The sequence below is a fragment of the Halichoeres trimaculatus genome, unplaced genomic scaffold (genome assembly GCF_033239565.1).
Source record: "Halichoeres trimaculatus isolate MK-OKI-2021-1 unplaced genomic scaffold, fHalTri1.1 fHalTri1_scaffold_21, whole genome shotgun sequence".
Taxonomy (NCBI): domain Eukaryota; kingdom Metazoa; phylum Chordata; class Actinopteri; order Labriformes; family Labridae; genus Halichoeres; species Halichoeres trimaculatus.
The window spans coordinates 15792877-15814275 of NW_027437199.1; the positions used below are offsets into that span (position 1 = coordinate 15792877).

Consider the following 21399-nt stretch of genomic DNA (forward strand, 5'->3'; position numbering starts at 1 on the left):
GAATGTTGACTGCAACACACATACATTAACATGCACACACACACACACACACACACACATGTACACATCTCTGCGTACAGCAGCAGGTTCACAGCCCCAGCGTGGGAGCAGATGAATGTCTTTTGTGATTTTCACTCTTTGTTGGTAATTACTTAGTTGTATAAATTAACATGAAGTGCAGGAGGACTCTCGCAGCTTGTTGCTGTCACTCTTCCATCGCTGGAGAAAGAAACTGAGGGAAGGGAAACATTTGGATAGTCGACAAAATGAAAACTAAATTTCAGGTGTAAGAAAGGGGATCAAAAGATCTTTAAAGCTCTTAATACCACCCAATGAAATCTACACCTGAAGAACTGAGGAAAAAATTGCATCACATTGTGCAAAAAAAGTCACTTTAGGCGGAAAAAGAGCTCTCCTGCCTCATCGAAGAAAACCAGTCCTTTCATTAGTGTTCTTTCCAGTTTTCCAGTGTCATTGTGTCAGTTAACTCCGATGTGTTTGTACTCGACAAGAAAAAATCATCACGGACATGGTTCACAATTCAAATCAAGTCAGTTTGTGTTTTTTTTTTTTTTTCCTTTTGTGGCATGAGAAACAGGCAACGTCATGGGGCGAACCTGAGGCCTATTGTGGGGCAGGCCATTGTGACTCAATGAAAGGCGCATTCAAGCCACTTTTCTTATTGAATTGTTTTGCGTCTGCTTTTCAACGTGGCTTTTTCTCTTCGGCCTCGCACGAGACAATCAGTGGGGATGAAACTCCTTTTCTACCATTCTTCCCAGTCCAGATGAGCGATATTAAGGAGATGAATAGTGTGCACGGTGTGTGTATGTGCGTGTTTTTCGGAAAAAGCAGTCCCTTCAGCTTTTGTCCGATGCATGAGCATAAAGAGACTTGGAGAGGAGAGAGGGTCCTGTGGATTTCCTGATGGTTTGTGTGTGTCTGTGTGTGTCTGTGTGTGTTATTGGCCTCCCAGCGTGGCATGAAGTTAAGGACAAAGGCCTGAGGTTCATGAATCAGCCAGGGTTGCACTGTGTAGCTATTGTCCCAGAGTACAGTGTGTGTGTGTTGTGTGTGAGTTGAGGACAGGGGGTGAGACAGGTAGAAAGAATATTTATTATGTGAGCATTTCTTCACAGTGGGAACAAATTTGTGTGTTTCCTGTGTGTGTCATACACAGTGAGTCAGACCGTCCGACATAAAGGTCTTCTGTCACTAACTCCCAAATATTAGACAGGCTCTAGTGTTTTGGCATCCACTGATTCACTTCCATTCAGCAGCATGTCCCATGACCAAATCAGTGGAATCCATGATTTATCTATTCAGCTTTCTCATAAACTTTCTTCATTTGCACGCCCTGTTGTTGTTTTTCCTCCTTTTTGTGATTTTCCTTTCTTGGTCCTTTCCCCCATTCCCATGGAGAGACAGAGGAATGTTTTTATGCTGCAAAATGTCTGCAAGATGAATGAGTTTTGTGTACAAGTGCGCTGAATTTCTTTCAGCCCTCAATTACATTATCAAAAGCCTTAGAAATGTAGCTGAAAGATCTTTAAACTTTTCATTGAGGCACTCTGACAACAAAAACACATTGCTTTCTGCTTGAAGTTCAACCAGTTTTTCAAAAGGCCTCTTGAGTGCACCCGAAAATATTTCTAAATTGTGAGAATAACCGTCAGAGTTAGCAGATAAGTTCAGCCTTCTCCCATTAAGTAGTTTTCTCACACACCAGCAGTTACTTTGTGAGTAGGTGGATGTTGCGTTTTGGAATGAAACGCTGGAGTTTACATTTTGACATTGTGCCACAGAAAGGTATAAAAGCTATCACTTTGCTGCAAGCGCTCCAGACTTGTTTGGGCAAACCCCCCGCTCTGATATGCAAAGAAGAGAGGGTGTGCAAAGTGTTATTTTAAGTTAACTTTTAATTAAGGAAGAGGAACTAGAAATCTGATCATGTGTAACAACAATAAAGCTCTGGTCTGGCTGCAGCTTTACCTGAAATGTCTCAACAGGGTTAATCCAGCTGCTTCATGGGTCTGAATATCATAAGAGGAAATGGAAACAGTTGAAATGTATTAATTCATTTTCTTTGCAAAACAGACCAACCGTCTTTTGTTTTCAGTCAGTCTTGAACAATCATTGTGAAACTTGCCTGTTATGTTTGGCTGATCTTCTGGGCACCTATTTCAAGACTGTCAGTGTTAATATTTAATGTCTGTTAATAAGCAAAGCAGAGTGTCTAAACACAACTAACAATTATTTTAGTAATCCATTACTCTAACGATTATATTTACGATTAATCGATGAAATAGAAAAAAAAAAACAGTATGAAAATTTAGTTGATGACTATTGTATGCTAAATATATACAAAGAAACAACATTATTGAGCACAATTTAAGCTGACCAGATGCTACATTTATAACAAATGGCATGAATGCATTGTCACTTGAAAAATCAACAGTATCGGCAAAATTACAGAAAATATATTATGTCATCAGATTAAGTACATAGAGGGCCAAAAAGGCAAATAAATAAAAATGTGTCCTCAATCTTTTTACCTGCAGGTCAAACACTACACGTCCTCTGCCCTACCACTATCTGTAGCAGCTAACGCTAATGCTAACGTTGGTTTAATGAACTCTTCATGGTTTTCAAACAGAGTGACGATTTATTAAAAGGATTAACAATTTTAAAAAAACAAACCATGCATTTCTAAACATATAAAAGGAGTGTGTATGGGTTGTAGCTCCTCCCCTCGCTGTTAAGCTCCCCGGCTCGTCATCAATGAGCCCAACATGTTTGCCGTTTAAGTGCTGGATCATTACAGACGTACTGCCGTGCCATGCGAGGTCACTTCTGCAAACGTTGTAATTAACACGCTGTGTGCTTTTACTCAGCGTGAAACACTCCCGAACTCTGGAAATATTTTGGATGAACAGCTTTTTCCAGCTCTGCCATTATTCGTGTGTTTACTTGTTCCCCTCACCTGCCGGTAATCTACACTCCAGTCAAGTAGGTGGTGATAATGCATTTTCAGCTAGTTGCCGAAAGCTAAATAATCTGACAAAAACGAAGAAGATAAATAAACTGAAGAGAAACTGATACAGTAATGACGCAGCACTGTGCATTGATTATGGAAAAAGGTTGAAGCTTTTACTAACCAATTTTTATCAATTTAATCGATTTGTTGTTGCAGCCCTAAACACAAGTCAACTAACAGAGAAAGACAAGGATAACGTGGTTGTCACATTCTAAATCTTTCTTAGTTCGTCAAACATGTGGTACTGGACCTTTATGAAGTAGCTGTGATTCCACAGTGTGTGGATACTTAATGCATCTATTTGCTCTGGTGTGGTATTAACTACAGGTGCAAATCTTTACCTCAGTGGCACCTTCATAGCAGCATGTGAGCTTACTGTAGGCTTCAGTGTGCTCTAAACAGCTTTATGTAAGAGCTTACCAGCTGTGATTGCTTTGCAAGAGAGCCCATGTGTGCATTTATAGTATATATATATCACATACTGTGTATTGTCTTCATATAGTGAGAATAAGGCAGGTCTGGATGTGTGTGGATGTGTATCTTAAACATTTAATGCCTCATACTGCATGTTAATATGACTGTGTGGCACTTCCTACACCCCACTTTGGGCCATTTAATCCATGTAGGCTCGTGTACAAAGTAGCACAATCTGCTTAGCTCAATTTCAAATCACAGCTCCAACAAGCATGAAGAAGCATCAGAGCTGTGGTCTCCTTTCACCCTTGTCAGCAGCGTCCAGCGCAGGATTTAAGGCCTGACACGGATGTAAAAGGGGCTTTAACAGCCTGGATGGGGGTGTGAGATTGGTGTGTATCACTGTAAAGCTCTTGTTAGATTGCCTGAACACATGGCAACAAAAATGCACATGACGAACACAGCAGCCTGTGTGACCTGATCCAGAAGCCATCAGTGATGCATGAGGGTATAGCAAATGGACACATGCCAACAATTAACGTAATAACCACCCACAGGCCACACTCTCTGTTTCCGCCCCAACTTACATGACGGATGTCAAGGTGGTGTGAATACTGTTGTTCAGCTGTAGCACTTTAGTCATTCATGCAACAAGTCAGTCAGAGAGTTACTCAGTCCTTCAATATGTCAGCCAGTCAGCAAGTGAGGAGGAGAGCTGCGCGGTACATCAGCCGGCCTGCCAAGAAGTCAGCCATTCACTTACTCCATCCATTGAGTCCATCACAGAGGCAGTCACTCAGTCAGTCCATCAGCCACTCACACAGCCAGTCTTTGAAGCCACAGGGTCTATATTAATTAACCCCTGGCATGCTGGTCAGAGGGCGGGCCCCGCAGATGAAGTGGTGGTGTCTGTGCTGTCAGCCTCAGGGGTCGTGACCCTGAGCCCACAGCGTGGTCCAGCCTTATTTGAGCCAGATGTTGGGAGACAAGCATCCCCAGCAGTCCGTCTCCACCCCCCACCCCTGCACTCCTCCTGCGTTTCTCTCCTTCTCTGCCTCTGCTGCTGCTTGAGTCCAGCCGAGACGCAGCTCACGTTAGAGCTGGGATGCTCCTCTGGATGGATCGCTGCTGCATTTCTCCATCTTCATCCCCCTCACCCCCATCACTCCTCTCTCCAGCTGTCCTTCTCCTCTTCTCCCCTCGGGATTCCTCCATCCATCCATTCACCTCCCTCTCCCCTCTCCCTGTATTTTCACCCCTCCCTCCTTGTTTGGCCCACTGCCCCTTTCCGCTTCACTCAGGGGAAAGAGTGCCGCGTGTGTTGCCTGGCAGCGTGCCTGCTCTCATCGTTTTCCCTCTTCCCCTCCTTTTTATCCTACCTCCTCCTTCCCTCTTTCCTCTCATCCCAACCTTCCTATCCTTTCTCTATCCGCGATCTATTTCTCATTTCTACCACCTCACCTCCATCCTTCTCCTCCTGCCACCCTTTGTCCCTGTCACTCTCTCCACCTGCTTCTAATCACTCCCCCTCCATCTCTTTCACCGCCTGCCTCCATTCATACTTCGCTCTCCAGCCTCCCCCTCCCTCCCTCCTCTCCTCCCTCCTCTCCTCCTCGGCTGGGCTCAGGAGCAGTGAACAGGTGTTGTCTCCTTTTGATTTGGGTGCGTTCGGATTAATGCTGTCAGCTCAGCTGTTAAAACAACTGCCACTGCCAGATGCCAGTCAGTTTGGGGCTGGAGCTGTCACCTACACACACACACACGTACACACACAAACAGTCAAACATACACACACTCAGATGCAAGCATGCACACATGGGGTGACGTGCACACACACACACACACAAACTCAAACACAGGGTCTCTTGGCTCATTGTAATACCGACAAAGCAAATCAGCTGCTGTACGCCAGTCCTGTCTGTAACCCAGGTGTGTGTTTCTGTAGCCTTTCCAAACATCACAGTCAGAGCTTATAAGAGGGACATTATGACACGGTACTGAGGTGATTATTAAAACATATCCACGGATGCTGCACACCAACGTAGGGAATCTTTGTTTTAGCGTTACACGAAAAGACTTGTAGAGATGTTTTTCAACAGTTTGAAAAAGTTGAAAGGATTTAATTAATGGGCACTTAGCCTATTTTACATTTAAAGGTCAATTCACTCGTCATGGAGAATGCTTCTCAGTCCGTGAAAACACCATAATGGATACTCTGGCTCAGGAGGAGCTTTAGAAAGTCAGAAAATAATCATGAGGGTGTCTGTTTGAGTCGGGAAATGGAAACATGAAATTAAATAGAAAGAAAAGTTTAATGAAAAATACTTTTGATTCGTTTCACGTGGTAAAATTACGTCTGTTGTAATGCCACGACAGTCCACGCAGCTTTGACTTCATCAAGTCTGTTTTGAAAATGACTTTTACTTAGAATTTGTAACTTTGAGGAAGTGTTGTTTATAATCTTTTCTCTTTCCTTCTTTCACTTTTCTCTCCTCTCTGTTTTACTCTCCTTCTTTTCTCTGATTTACCCTCTTCCTTTTCTCTCGTGTTTCCTTTTTCCTCCCCTTTCACTGTCTATAACTCTTTCTATTCGGTCAATATCTTCAACTCTATCTCTTCCTTTCATGTACTTTAATTAAATGAAAAATTCATTCCAAAATAGATCACGTTAGATAATATTTTTAGCATCCCTGATGTTTCTTTTTTTTTTAATCTAAGCTGTGAATTGTTTACAATAAGGAGCTTCTTTGACCAATTCTACTATAGCCTTGAATCCTTTTATAAGTTTTTCATGCAAATATTTCAAAAAAATATTTTTTCAAACCTACTGCTTTTCAATGCAAGCTTTCACACCAGCAACATTCTTTCACTGAGGGAAATTACAGCTTTTATTTTTTCAGACCGAGGTTGATTTTTCCTAAGTTTCGCTTGCGGCGAGTACACATCCGACCAATCAAAACGCTCATCGTTGACAAGTCACATACCAAAACATTTGTGTCCCAGCACCCTGTTCTTTACGACAAACGACATAAAAACTACCAAAAAAACTATTACAAAGACATCATTTGGACGAGAAAGCTACGGAGGTTGACTATGACACCTCCAATTTTTTTGCAATTTCATGCCTGTTTCCTTGGAGTGCAGATGGCATAGTGGTTTAGGTGAGGTTTTCCCTCGCACAGGTGGCCCAGGTTGGAAGCCAGCCTGTGGTTCTTCCTGCATGTCACTCCCCACTCTCACCCTGTTTCCTGCTCTATCCACTGTCCTCTCTACTATCCAATTAAAGGCATAAAAGCCCCCCCAAAAGTAACTTTATGTATATAAAGAAATTAAGTTTCCTTCAACAGTTATGCAAAAACTTTTACAAACTTTTACATCAGATTTTAGGTCATATATCTTTTGTCACCGAGGGTTTTTTTTTTTAACAGATTTGTTTCTTCATCCATTCAGTGATACGTCAATAAAGTTGTTTGGACAGGATTAGTCTGTAACTGTGTTCACTGTTCGGTGAAATCTCCATTCCTAAGGCAACACATGATTCCTACCTCCTCACCTTCGCCCCCCTCCCAATACGTACATCCTCGCCTTCTTGCTCACACAACACATTCATCCTTTTCTGTCACTAGTCAAAACAAACACACCGACACCTGTTGGAACTTTCCAACTCTCCTTTTTCTTCTGCTTAGTTGCACAAAAACTTTGCCTTAACCATATTCTGCTCTGTTGGTTGTTTTTCTGGCGTGGACATCCCTCCTCCTCCTGCAGCCCTTTTCTGCCTGACGGTAGCTTAAATTTAGACTCCTTGCTGATGAATTTGTGAATAAATAATGAGTAACTATGAATATCAATGATCAATGGTGTGCAAGTGGTGTGTAACAGCGCTATTTACAGCCCCTGTAGATGTGGGTGGAGTTTGCATGCTTCCTCTATGTGTATGTGTCAGATGGTGGGCAGTGGGCTTGGGAGTAGTGATGCTGGTTTCTCAGTCCGTTCTAATCACGAACACATTCATAGACACAAAGTATCCAGAGAAACATTGTACAATCCATCTTTTCCTTCTGGCAGATTTTCGATCTATCTTTATCTTTCTCAGTATTCATGTCTGTACCCCCCACCCCACCCCTCCTCTCTCTTTCTAACACCCTTTTTTTCTCCATCCCGCTCAAATTGAACTCATGCTTGTTTGCGAGCTTCACACTACTCAGTCTTGTGATGCTGGTTCAAGGAGCAGTCCACACCAAGACAGTGGACACTTGTTAGTGAGGTCATGTTGGTGTGTCTGACATACTCTTACACCCAAAAGCACACACCCAACACACTCACTAACATTGGACCTTCTGTCTGGCTCCCTGCACCACCCCTCTGGTATCAGTTTTCAGAGTGTAAACACAGGCTAACACAGAATTTTTAGCCTGCTATCCGCAGCGGATTTCGCCCCATTACTGTAGATCACGCCCTCCTCATCTGTTATATTGGTTTGTTTAATAAAACTAACAAAGTTACGGCCAAGTTTGTGGGACCCCACCATCGTCTGCATTCTCTCTTTGAGCCAGACGTTGTTAAGACAATTAGCCCACTTAGGGAGCTGGGGATGTCTTGCTGGAGGAATGGTGGGGGGATGAGGGTGACAGGGGTCAGAGACTGACAGGAATGTTTGGGTTGAAAGCGACTTGATTCAGGGAACTTTTTTTTTCCTCCTGAGATGAGAACAGCTCTAAAATCACATTACACTTATCAGTTAGGGTCAAATAAAGATATGAACAATCAGATTAACACAGGAATGGTTTAATACAAAACACAAGCTTCAGTTGGAACCGCTCCCTTGAGCCAGATCCTTATAGATTGAAGAGCGATTGAATAACCAGCGGGTAAATCTCCTGACACACTAAACAGTCAAAACTTATCATACATAAACTGTCAATAATGTTACAATAATTTTATTTGAGTTTAGACATCTTGGAGTGGTCTTTTGCACAAATTTATCACATAAATCATGTTTAAAAAAAAAAAATCACAAACATCATTAAATTCAACCTGTCAGATTTCCACCTCTCTTCAATATGGCAGTTAACATTTTGGACAGGAAACCTTTTATTTTTATTACTTAAAAAAGAAAAAAAAAAGATTGAGCATCTTGACCTGGATAGCCACCAAAGTTTCAAGAAGGTTGTCTCATTTTTGAAGTCTTAAATGGTCTTGCCCTCTTCCCCACCACTGAGGGTCTTCATCCTAAAAACAAACAAACAAAAAAAACAATGGTTGATGAAGAACTAGAGACTGTAATGTACCCAGGTGTAGGACTAAAGTCAATCAAATAGTGGTATCTGTAGGTTCCTTGAACAAGTTACTATCATACGTCAGAAACTGTGACGACCACCCACTCTTTAAAAGTCCTTCAAACTTTAATCAAAAACAAACCAGACATGTACCCATAACTGAATACTGTTTTTTAATCTGATGCCCCTGTCCCTGGGGCTTTTGACTCATTGATCTTTTTTACTCTTTGACTGTGTTGTTTAGGGATGGGTACCTTTCACATTTGATATGCTACCAATGCCTGGTACCTGGCAATCAGCATCTGTACTCAACGATACCAGTTTTTGGTACTGTTGTGTGTGTTTATATGGTAATAAAAAATAATTTATTTTATAATAAAATCTCAAAGTGCTTCAATTTAACATATTTGTTTTTCAAATCAAATTTGTCCAACATGGAAAATTGCCTACTCTTCCACTCTCAGTCACAAGGGAATCAGTACTAGGTACCTAACACTGAATTTGGTCGGTACCTTTGAAAGAACCTGATTTGGTACCCATCCCTGGTGTTGTTGTGTTGTGCTGATATTGTTTGAATGTGTATTGTTTTGTGATGGTCTGGCTGTGTGGTTGCAAAGTCTGACTGTGCTTGTGTTGTGTAGGTGCCTACCTTGGGATTACAAATGAAATTTAGCATCTTTGCTAAGTCTGGTGCGTTTACATTAATGCTCAGTGCAGTACTGTTGATCAATGTAGACTTTCCCAACTCAATTAATAAATAAATGAAATTAAATTTTATAAAAAAAAAAAAAAGAAATAAGATAGGAGAATCTGGCAGGTCTACTATTTTACATCTATAAAGTGGTAAGATGTGGTAAGATGAAGTGAAAATCAAAACTCAGAAATGTTGCAGTAAAAGGAGGAATATCTTCACTTTTGGTCCTAAGCGCCTGTGTCAAGTCTCACGCTCAGTCTGATACATCCTCAGACATCTTTTTGATTTTATCTGCTTTTTTTTACATATATATATTCATGTTTGGGAAGCTCCTCCATTGCTGCAAAGGTGGTTTACAATAAATTCCATGTGGGGGGAAATGGACTCCATGTTAAGATGTAGTTTTAATCAAATACTGGCAAAGCATCAATCTTTTTTAAGAAAAAAAACCCATTTCAGTTAATGACAGTATCTTAAAATGTGAAATCAAAGAGCAAAATACTGGATATGCTCTCACTTCAGTATGTTCTTTAACCAACTCTGTTTTTGTCATTTAATTTGTGTGAGTTCCTTGTTCCTATTTGTTAGCCACAGATGGCTAAATGATCTAAATGTGACCTAACCAGCAGCATCAGCTGTTATTGACGAGTCAAATCTCATCAACCAATCAAACTTTTTTTTTTCTTGCCTGAAAAACTTTGTGATCTTGCCAGAAAAAAACGGGGAGTAGGAAGAGATTTTACAGAGAGGGAAGGAGATATGGTCGTGAGTGAATAATTGGAGCACAGTGACTCGGAAGACTCCAACAGGTCAGGCACACAAATATTCACATGCACACACACACACACATGCTAGTCAGCAGAGCATTCCAGCGCTGTTTGGACTGCTGTGATTGGTCTAATGGTTCTCACATGTCTGTCGCCCTATCTTTGAGCAGCATACAGGACAATGTGGGCTATTCTTAAGACTTTACAACGTGCTCTGTTTAAGGCCAATCCACGCACAGATGGAACAAATATTCACACATAGAGAAGAAAGACAAAAAGAGACAGAGACAGATATCAAGACTCAAACAGACGCATAAACAGAGGGAGAAGTGTGTGCGTCTGTTTGTGCTTGTCAACAGCGTCCGCGCTAACTGGAATAGGCGGGTCCCGCCTCCGCCGTCCGGCAAAGCAGAGCCACTCTCAAGCCAAGCCAACTGTCAATCAAACAGTCATCACAGCGCCAAAACTATGATAGCATCAGAAATAACAGTCTTTACCCATCAGTCTCACATGCGCACACACACACACACACACACACACACACACACACACACACACACACACACACACACACACACACACACACACAAAGGGAGGTTAAAGTCACAAGCTCAGCCTTGTTTGAATAGGCTCCCAGCATGCAAAGCAACATTAGTGTGTCAGGAGTGTCTTGCTGTTCTGTCTGTCTCTCTGTCATTGCTTTGACAGGCAGACGAAAAATGTCACGACTCACAAGAGAAAACGCTGCACTCTGTGTATGTGTGTGTGTGTGTGTGTGTGTGTGTGTGCGCGCTCTGTCTGTCTCCAGCGTAGTTAATGCGTGGGTCCATTCCCCTCTTATACAGGCAGGCCCAATGCACAATGTCTTCTTTTGTTGTCACGTTAAAGTGATGCAATAAAGCTGTGCAGTGACAAGGACGGCCCCGGGGCTCTGCGGTGACAGAGACATTGAGTGTGTGCATGTGCCTCGTGCATGTGTGTGTGTGTGTGTGTGGAGTGGAGACAAGAGCGCTGAAGAGGGGTTATTGCTACGAGACAGATTGCAAGTGTCATTTTCCATTATAGCAGCCTGAGCCACTGTGTACAACACACCAACACACACACACACACACACATGCGGCGTTACACATCAATACACATGCCTTGGCCTACTTCAACAGGATGCTGTCGACAGGGAGCGATGCGTGTTCATTAAAAGAGTTCTGACTCTTACTGTTTAACCCTGTACTCACTCTGACGTCAGGTTGAGAAAGCAGAAATCACAGATGTGCTGCTTTTTCTTTTTTTCAAATTCGGCTTCTGTGATTGGTTGATTCGCAGCCCATAGATTAAATCGGATTCTTCCATGAAAATCAAGATTTTATGAGTCTGTAAATTTCTTTTGATCGGCACATGATAAAGAAATTGGTGTTGAAACCTTTTTTTAAGTGATTTCCATGGTTATGTTCGCAGATTGAATCTGTGATGGTAGAGAAAACTCTTCAACCTCTGAGCTTCTGAAACAGCAGAACACATCAGTTTGTGTAGATTTCACACTGATGTTCAGTTCTTAAAGACTTGGTTTTCATCTGACAGCAGAACTAGGACACAATAGTCTTGTCAGGGCAGCTCTCAAAGGATGCTGCGTGAATGCATCGTGTATTAAATACAGCATGACCATTGTTGCATGTAAACCTCTATTATCTATTCAAAAGTCTCTCAAGAGGCTCTGTTTGTTAACCAGGCAATTAGCAGGCAGTATTTGGTGGTTATCAGTACCAGAGTTGACACTTGGTCTCTTCAGCCTGTAAAGTATGAGGCAGTAAAATGAAAATGGGATCTGTGTTTGGTCCCATAGCTTGTCCCTAATAAGGTGCAGTGGCAGCAGCTATCAGGGGCCGAGCTGAATTAGTCCACAGCGGATTCAAATGTCTAGATGCTATCAAACACCATTTAATGATAATGGAGGTCACAGAGGCAATTGGGGAAAATGTGTGTGTATGTGCGTCCGCGTGTGTATGTGTGTGTGAAAGGAACGTTTCTCTGTCTCCCGCAAAAACACAGCATTAAGATAGCATCGCTAATTTCTCCAGCTCGGCACAAAAACAACATGCAGAGGAGGGGAAAGGAAGAGAGGAAAAAAAAAAAAACACACACACACACACAACACAACACACAGCACACAAGCAGAATGAAACAACAAGGAAAGTTTTTCTGCGACTTTCTCGAATGTCGCTCCAGATTTTGCCCTTCATCGTTCTTTCACAATGTCGCGCCCTCTCCGCTGCTATTTCTGACTGCCAGTGTGTGGATCTGGCTCGCCGAGATTTCATGCCAGTGTAAAAATTGGCTGAGGGTTTGGTTCAAATCAAATTGGACATAAGCACCCACAACACCATCTGTTAGGGAAAGGCAGTGGAGTGAAGGGCAGAACTCTGTATTCAGATAAATGGATTTTCAATTTATTAAATTGTTGACTGACACCCTTGTAAATTTTCGCTTTATGTGCCGTGTCCTATTCTTAGCACGTCAAATTTAAAAGAAACATGTTGCTATACATCCATACAACCCTTAATATAGAATAAAAAAGCCTGCTGCATCTGTTGTTTTGTGTCATGAATTCCTTCTTTTAATATTTTTGCTGCACAGCCTCCTCACATTAACATAAGCAGGGGGAAAAATGTCTTTTTAGCGCTTTTTTCTTCCCTGGAAACTTCATCTTTCTTTAAAAATGACACAAATAAAGCTCTCTCCTCGGATAATCTTAAGGTGTTTTGGCAAGTGGTATTTGTTAACAGGTGTGTCGCCCCTAAATGTGTTTAGAGACACGTCTGTGGTTGTCACAGTACTTTTGGGGGAGCCATATGTCCCTCGTTGCCTCACCCACAAACTTAACTTAGTTTTCAAGGTGAATAACAGCCTCTTAACTCTCAGAAGTTGATGTCATGTAGCCGCGTGTGATTTTGTGCCAAATATTTTCTGTTTCGTGTGTATACGAGTGTGCGTCCCCGTAGCCTGACTGCTGGTCTGGGTGTTTATTAATAACTGAAGTTGGAGCAGCTTCTGAATTAAAAGTCACTGTGGACATTGAGACTGAACAGGGACCAGATCTGATACACTCATACACAGAAAAACACACACACACAGGCACGTTCTCTGTCTTCTTCCTCCTCTGCTTCAGTGGGAGACAGGGAGCACTGGGAGGGGGCTACAAAGTAAGGAGGAGGGTTGATGAGAAGGAGTAAAGGGATTTTAGTGTTTACACAGAGGCCCGGCCACCGCAGCAACTGTTGCCAAGCGCAGTTCTCCCCAACAACAAGCCAGTAATTGGTACTGTTAGCGGCTAACCTTGCGGAGGTGGTGGTGCGAGGTGGGCTTGGACAAAAAGCTTTTTGATACATCTCCTTCTCTATCTCTGTCTCTTCTCTCAAGCCGCCTAAAAATGCCCCCTGTCTTTTTTTTCCTTCCCTCTCTCTATTCGACAAGCGACTGCCCATAATCTTGGCACGGCCCCCTTTTGCTTTGGAACGATTGGACTGTCTTTAGAAGGAATCTATGAAAATGTGTCCAGACACATGGCCCAGCTCAACCAGACATGAATTGATCATCAAAATATCAACATCATCATTTCGTAATGGAGTACGTTGGTGCTGTTAGTGCGAGGGGAATAGCCAGACTGAAAAGCGAGATCTGCAGTATCAAGAGGGTGTAAATAAGTGAGGACTTGTATTCCAAATTCTGCTTTTCTGAAGTTTCTTTCAACATCTACATAATGCAAAAGGTCCAGTCTGCCTCATTTAGTTACTGAGAGACCTACATTACCTCATATTATTTTAACACCATTCTTCTTTTCTCGTTTTTTTTACTAAATCACAGTCTTTAATAAAACAATGGCCTAAGTCATTGTTTGACAAAAAGGAGTTTTTGTAAATCATCTCTTGATCATGCTGACCATCTCTGTTTATAACACTTAAAGCTTTAGCTTAAAGGATCATGCTCTGTAGGCCTTATAGGTCAACGGCGTATGTCAAGAGGGTGACTTAAGCCATTTTATCTCCAACCTAGGTCAAAACTTCTGATTATTTGGGATAAAATGTGTGACTTGGGCAATTTAACAAGCTTTCATGATGGCGGCTGCTTCAAGAAGAAACCGAAACTTAAGTGCAGAAGAAGCTGTACACATGATTCTTGAATCAGTTTCTACTGCTGAGTGATTACGTTCACTATCATAAATGCTAGGGTATAATATGTAGTTATTTAGTCTAAATTTCCTAAGTTATTGTTTAACTACAAATTTAGCTACTTCTAGCTAGCTACCTATTCCTGGCTAGCCCACTTGTTTCTGTAACCACACATAAATGAGCTCAAGGCAATAACACCCCTTAAAGTTTGAAAATTAAGGAAATGTTTTTGCTTTTTAGTAGAAGACCTGACATTTGTTCAATATAAGTTGGAGTTATTTTGAGTTTTGAGTTTGCTTTATGGAATTAAAGTTGTCCAAACTGGATGCTGGAAATGGGTTAAGTTCAGTTTGAAAAAACAAAAAAACAAAAACAAAAAGAGGACCTCAGGGTAATTTCAGTTTTGAGTTTGCAGTATGGAAAGAAAGGGCATTTTAAATTAGGTTTAAAGTTGACTAAGTTACGCTACAATGTCAGAAAAATTGGCTAAAGTCACTTAATTCTTTAATGTTACATGATTGACACACAGTGTTCGCTGCATGTCAACTGTCATCCATTGTAAAGGCCTTTACGCTCTGTATTTGGTGAAGTTTTTTGTGTTTTCCCCATAGCTTTAAAAAATGACTAAGGCCATTGCTTTAATAGGTGACGATACGTTCTTTTGAAGGCGTCCTTCCTTTTGCCAAATGCAGTGGGGAACTATTTAAACATGCTTTCATTTCTGCGAAGAACATCCTGAAACTTCCGTTATGTTTCATGTTATGAAACCAACTTTAAGTATTGGAAGTCTCTTGCTTTATCAGATTTTTACAGTAACTCAGTTAAGATAACCTGCTTAAAGTTTTTACAAGAGCGTTGTTGTGATTGACTTGGATGCAGATATAATCTAATCTTTCAGTCACATGTAAACATTATCTTTCCATCCCTGTCATGGTCGCCAGCTGATGTATTTTCCCCGCAGAAGTCAGCACATGTCTCTCCCTGCTCTTCCTCTCTGTTACTCCTTCCTTCCATCTCAATACTTCAGTGTTCAGGGTGGCAGTCCTAGACAAACTCCACCAGTGCTTGTATAATTGCTTATTCAATGCTGACCCCTGCTCGGTTTAGGAGGGGGCTGGAGGAGGAGGAGGAGGAGAACAGAGAAGGAAGGAGGAGGGGTGGCTGGAGCCTCCACATGGCTGCCAAGGCCCAAGTCAATGTGGAGCCTGTTTTTCGGGATATAAGGGCCGGGCCATGGGTCCCAAGCCAGGGCCCTTTTCCTGTGGGCCCTCCTCCTCCCCCTTGTCTTCGTCCTCCTCCTTCATCCTCCACCCTCCTCTGAGCCCGGCTGGGCCTGGCGCTGGCACAGAGGTCCCTTTGTTGTGCACCCGAGGGTCTGGGCTTTCTCTCTCTTTTTCTCCTTTCCTTCCCTCCTTCTTTCTCTCTTTCTTTCCACAAACCCCTACCTCCACCACCTCCTCCTCCTCCTCACCCCCTCCTCCCTCCTCCCTCCTCCCTCCTCCCTCTTTCTCTAAAGGTCTCCTAGCTTCACAAATATGAGATAATAGGAAAAATAGAGCTGGCTGCTTGTGGTGACTCAGGGCAAAACGTCTGAGTGAAAAATAGAAAGTGAGTGCGAGGAGGAGAGGGATGGTATTGTTCGTGAGGCTGGACTCAAGTCTCCTCCCCTCGCTCACTCTCTCCAGCAGCTTCTGAACCAAAAGCTCACTGTGGATCCAAAAGCCGGATGGGGGCTTGCTCTAACACACACATCCACAAACACACACACACACACACACACACACATGCACACTCTGTTTCCCTCCCTCCCTCCCTCCCGCTCGGCAGGTGGACGGGGTTGTTTTGGCTCGGCTGCAGGGCAGCAGCTTGACTCCGTTTGAGCCAATGAGCCAAGATAATAGCCGACGATTCCAGAGTTATTGTCAGCGTTTTTTCCCCTCTGCTTTTCCCAGAATCCCCCTCAGTTATGGAGAGTCATAATGGAAATGCCATCTTTAGATGAATTTAAGTGCTTTTGCATTGAGTACATCAGTGGGATCCACAGCGTCGAACAAGTGTAGGTCGAAGAAAGCAATCAAAACGAAGGAGGATGGTGTTCACAACACCCCAAACCTTTTGTGACCTGTAGGAGGCCTAAAAAGAAAAAACTAGAAAAGCACTGAGAGCGCAGACCTCCACCAAACACTTTAGTGCGACTTTAATGTTATACTCCCTTTCAGCAGACTGTCTGCTACAATTTGATGTTAGCTGCAGGTTTGTACGATAATTTGTGTCCTGCAGTGTTGAAAATTATGATGACCCAGTACATATTTCACATTCAGGATCATAGTATCCAGAATATTTCCAGGATCTGGATCGTACTTTTACATATGTCAGAAATTATGGTGACCTTGTCTTGTATTGTTTTGCAAAGCAATATGACCATTTATCACTGTTATACACACATATGGTGAAAATGACCCTATCTCACAATAATAAAGAATTCTGGATCGAGACGCACTGTAAAAAGTGAAATCTTATGAAGTGTTTTAAGTGAAAATTGTCTTTTTTGTACTCGATATGAACCACATTTAACTGGTCAGTCCAGAAAAATCTCTTGTTTCTGCTTATCTAAGTATAAAAATGAGGACTGAATTGCTGGAAACAAGTTAAACTTAACTTTTCTCTTCTTCCATTGGCAGATTTTTTTTAAAAGTTATTACAAGCAAGTCAGAACTTATTTCTGTCTATAAAAACTTGAAACAAGACATTTTTTTGGACTAGTCAGGTGAATGTGGCTCATATTAAACCTAAAAAGACATTTTCTACTGAAAATAAGACAAAAACACTTGATAAGATTTCAGTTTTTTGCAGTGCGGGGATTCAGATCACCTCCAACATTTAATCACTTCTTCCTTATCCCATTTTGAACATTTCCCAAAATTTCATCAAGATCCGTTTGTTACATTTTGAGTTATGACATTCACAGACAAACTCTCCCAAAAACATAACCTCCTTGGCGGCGGTAACTAACATCTCAAACATCTCTTTTTCTGACAGACTCAGGACAAACTAACAAACTTAGTCATGCTGTCTCACATAAAAACTTGTTCCCTTTTTTCGGTTTCTATCCATCATCCGTTCCTCATTTCAAGGGGGATCCCTCCTCATCCTCAGCTCCTAACACCAAACCCTAAAAATATGCAGCCAACACCCCTGCGTGGGCACAACACTCCACCCGCTTACCTCACACAGCCCATACATACACGGAAATGTCACAGTATAAGCCAGAAGAATGGGGAATACTTCACCGCCTTTGTGGAAAGTGTGTTGCTGTTCTCTATAAACTAATTTTTTGCTCTTGGTTAGACGTTGTAGATGCTTCGCTATGTTTCCATCTCGCTCTGTTACTCTTTTTTTAAAGACTCCTGAAATATTACAGAGCATAAAAACTGCAGTGAAAGGAGAGGAAAGGGTCTGTCAGAAGTTGACTTGTGTCCAGCGTTGTCATTGTGCAGTGTCAGGCGACAGCGGCCTTGTTTCATATTCTTGGGAGACGAGGGAGAACAACAGAAAGCACTTGGCGTTTGAAGGTATTAAAACGCACCAACTAATGCCCAAACAACCATGATGAGAAGCTAATGCACGAGAAGTCACAGATTCAGCACGTCCGAACTCATCTTTGAACTTGTGTATTCAAGTCTGCGTGCGCTCTCTTCCAGTGGAGTGTGTGTTTGTAGTTTATTAAGGGTGACAGCACGGGTTCCTTCTCACAGTGCTCCCCGCATCAATCAACATCACAATAAAAGCTGCAGCATGCTATGTCATCTTCCTTTCTCTTTTCCACCCCTCTTTCCTTTCTTCTCCTCTTTCTCTCCTCTTCTCTCCACTTGTCTCCACTCCTCTTGCCCATTTCCTCCCATTTTGCTATCCACCGCACAATGAAAGAGCCTCTTGGCTTTTATTAATAGTTAAAGTGGCCTCAGCCTGTCACTGGGGACAATAACTGCAGCCCTGTTAATAAATAAAAATAATAACTAGGAGATGGAGACAGAGAGGGAGTGCAATGGAAAGGGAACAGGCGACACTGCCATTTGTTGTTCCCTCTCACTTGTCAAAGCTCTTTGGCTTAAAAGCCTCTGTCATTGTTGAGGGAGAGGGGGCTGGAGGGAGAGATGAGAGTGAGAGACAGAGAGAAAGAGGAGGGAGGGAGGAGGAGGGGGGTGCCAGGGGCTAATAGCACCTGTTGGGGTGATGGTGAGACAGCTGTCACAGGAGGGAGAAAACACAGGAGCACACTGTTTCCTCCACTCTTTCTTCCTCTCTACATCTGTTTTCCTCCCTCCTCTCCAATTTTACAACAAATTCTGCGTCCGTCGCTGCTTGGGTCCTCCTCCTCCTCCTCCTTCATGCCAGTGCTAACCTTTCCCTTCAAGGCTACAATGCCTTCTGACAGAAAGCACAAGGGTACATCAGGGACGCAGACTGCTGACTAACTGGCTGAGTGGCAGCAAAGAAAAACACAAGGACAGACCAGTCAGGGTGCAAGGACAGCGGAGGGGAACGGTCTGCCTGGAAGTTCAGCATCGATCTTTGGAGTGTGTGTGTGTTTGCCTCTGTGTGTGTGTGTGTGCCCAGTGTAATCAGCGGACCGTAAATACTCTATCTCTAGTCTTGAAGCAAGAGGAAAGGACCTGATTCAGGCCTCTGGGGAGACTGTAAACACACACACACACTGCAACAGAGGTACAGTATGTAGGACACGCTGCGCTGCTTTGTGTGTCTGATCAGAGCTTGTATGTCCTGACTGTTTTGCACGCGTTTTTGTGTGATTGTGTGTCACTTTAAGTCCTGAAAATCTCCAGGTGGCTTCTCATCCTCATCTCCCTGCACCATCACACACAGAAAAAAAAGGGATGAAGAGGAAAGAAAGAAGTTTGGGCAGAGCACTGCATTTTGTGTTTTGGTGACGGGTAAAGAAGTACTTTGATTTGTTGTTGAGTGCAGCGCCTGTGTGTGTGTGTGTGTGTTTGTGTGTGTACACGTCTCACTTTCACAGAAATAGAGCTAAGCTGTTCAGCTCAATGCACTGGACATCTCCCCCTCTCTGTGTCTCTCTGTTGAAAGCATTAGTGTTTGTGTGTGTGTGTTTGTGGAGGCAAGCTGTCTCCTACCAGTGAGATTAAGACTTCTTTTTCCTTAAATCAGTCTTGTCATTATAGAAAAAAAAATAATCCGAGCTCCAACAAACTTTTTCGCCTGCTGTCAGCAGTTGCGGCGTGCATATATCTGTGTATAAAGCTATATGTGCTTATTGGAGTGTATGTGCTGTGCATGCATGTGCCTGTGTGTTTGGCGGGTGTTTGTGCATTCAAGTATGTGTGTTTGCGTTGGCTGATGGGGTTAATCCCTGCACTCAAAGTGTAAAACCTCTTTCCTAAGGAAGGCCTTGCATCCCAAGTGCAGATGGCTCCTGGTAAATAGACTTCTCTTTCTCTCGCAGCCTCTTGCTTCACACTTTCAGGCTGCCTTTGTCTGATCATTTCCCTTTGTTCAAGTTAATAACAGTCAACAGGGTGACTGGATGATGGCAACATGTCTGTACTTGTACGCCTGTGTGTGTGTGTGTGTGTGTGTGCACGTGTGTGTGTGGTTTATATCAATGAGTGCAGCCAGTACATGCGCACACATTTAGGATTGAATCTCCACATGTGTTTGCTCTCCTGTGTGACATTTCCATTTGCTCCCACTGTGTTTGTGTGATCTGTGTGTGTGTGAGAACATCAATGTGTGACTGTGACCATGGTTGGATTGTAATTAGTGATTCTGCGGGTGTGCGTGCGTGTGTGTGTATGTGTGTGTCAGTGCAGGCGCTTGTGTGTAAGGGTCTGTGGAGTGTGTGTTGAAAACAAAGCACTAGCTGATAATGTGTCCATTGTGGCGGGTGCATTAAGGCCCTCTTTGTCTCAGGGCCCACAGGGCTAATGATTCTCTAGCAGCAGGTGAGAGGGAAAAAGCCTCTCTCAGTCTCTCCTCTCCTCCTCTCCCTCTATCTTCTGTGGCCTCTTTCGCTCATTTCCTTTTGCTCACTTGTTTTTCTTCTTCAGATTTCCTCTCTTTCGATTATCAGCTTCTCTCTTTCCACCTTTCTCTTCCTCTCTTTCCCTCTTTCTCCTGCTGATGCGACCATTAGGCTGAGCTGCCGCTGCCTTTATTACAGCAAATGGACTTTAAATGAGCTTTATTGTCATGTTGGCCAGCCAACTGAATCCCTCTCTTTCTTTCTCCTCTACCCCCCACCCCCACCCCTCCCTTTAACAGAGGCCCCCAGCATTGAGAGGCTGTTGTCTAAGGACTGGAAGGATAAACTTTTGGCCATGGGCTCAGGGCACATCGGAGAAATTAAAGGTACGGTACCAATAACTAAAAGTAAAAGTAAACTTTAATCAACTTTAGAGTAGGGATGCACAGATCCAGCTTTTGTGGTTTTGACACCGATACCGTTCTGAAATCAGTGCTAAATAATAAGCTGCATACCCTACCCTACTGTGGGATAAGACAGGTAATGTTAAAGGAAAATGGCAAAAAGTGAATATATAGAGCTACTGAAGTTAAAATTCATTTAAACTACGAGATATTTAAATGTTTAATTAGGGATGGGTAACAAATTAGGTACTTTTAAAGGTACCAACCAAATTCTGTCAAAAGTACCAGTATCTATTCATGTAGTCAAAAGGTACCATGTTTAGGTACCCAAATGCATCCTTGTGGCTGTGAGAGTAGAAGAGTAGGTGATTTTCCATGCTGGACATGAACACAGCATTACAAGGTTATATATTGAAGAATAAATATGTTAAATTGAAAAAATAACCATTTTATTATTAAACAAATTGATATTTTATACCACATAAACACACAAAAGTACCAAAAACTGGTACCATTGAGTACCAATACTGATTGCCATGTACTGGGCATCTGTACCGTATCATTTCAAATGTAAAAGGTGCCCAGGCCTATGTTAACCATCAAAGCAATTTTTCAGAATGTAAACAGGTTCTTTTCAAATGTAAAC

At 42.6% G+C, this 21399-nt stretch overlaps 1 protein-coding gene across 9 annotated transcripts in view; it reads left to right on the forward strand.

Moving 5' to 3' along the window:
- Nucleotides 1–21399, forward strand: part of sox5 (SRY-box transcription factor 5) — a 111106-nt gene that overhangs the window by 32478 nt on the left and 57229 nt on the right. For 7 of the 9 annotated variants that reach the window (XM_074698088.1, XM_074698083.1, XM_074698084.1 and 4 more), the window contains exon 4: nt 20649–20735. The exons of the other annotated variants lie outside the window; for them this stretch is intronic. In XM_074698088.1, the coding sequence (XP_074554189.1) occupies nt 20649–20735 (87 nt within the window). The remainder of the gene's footprint in view (nt 1–20648; nt 20736–21399) is intronic. 9 annotated transcript variants of the gene reach the window in all.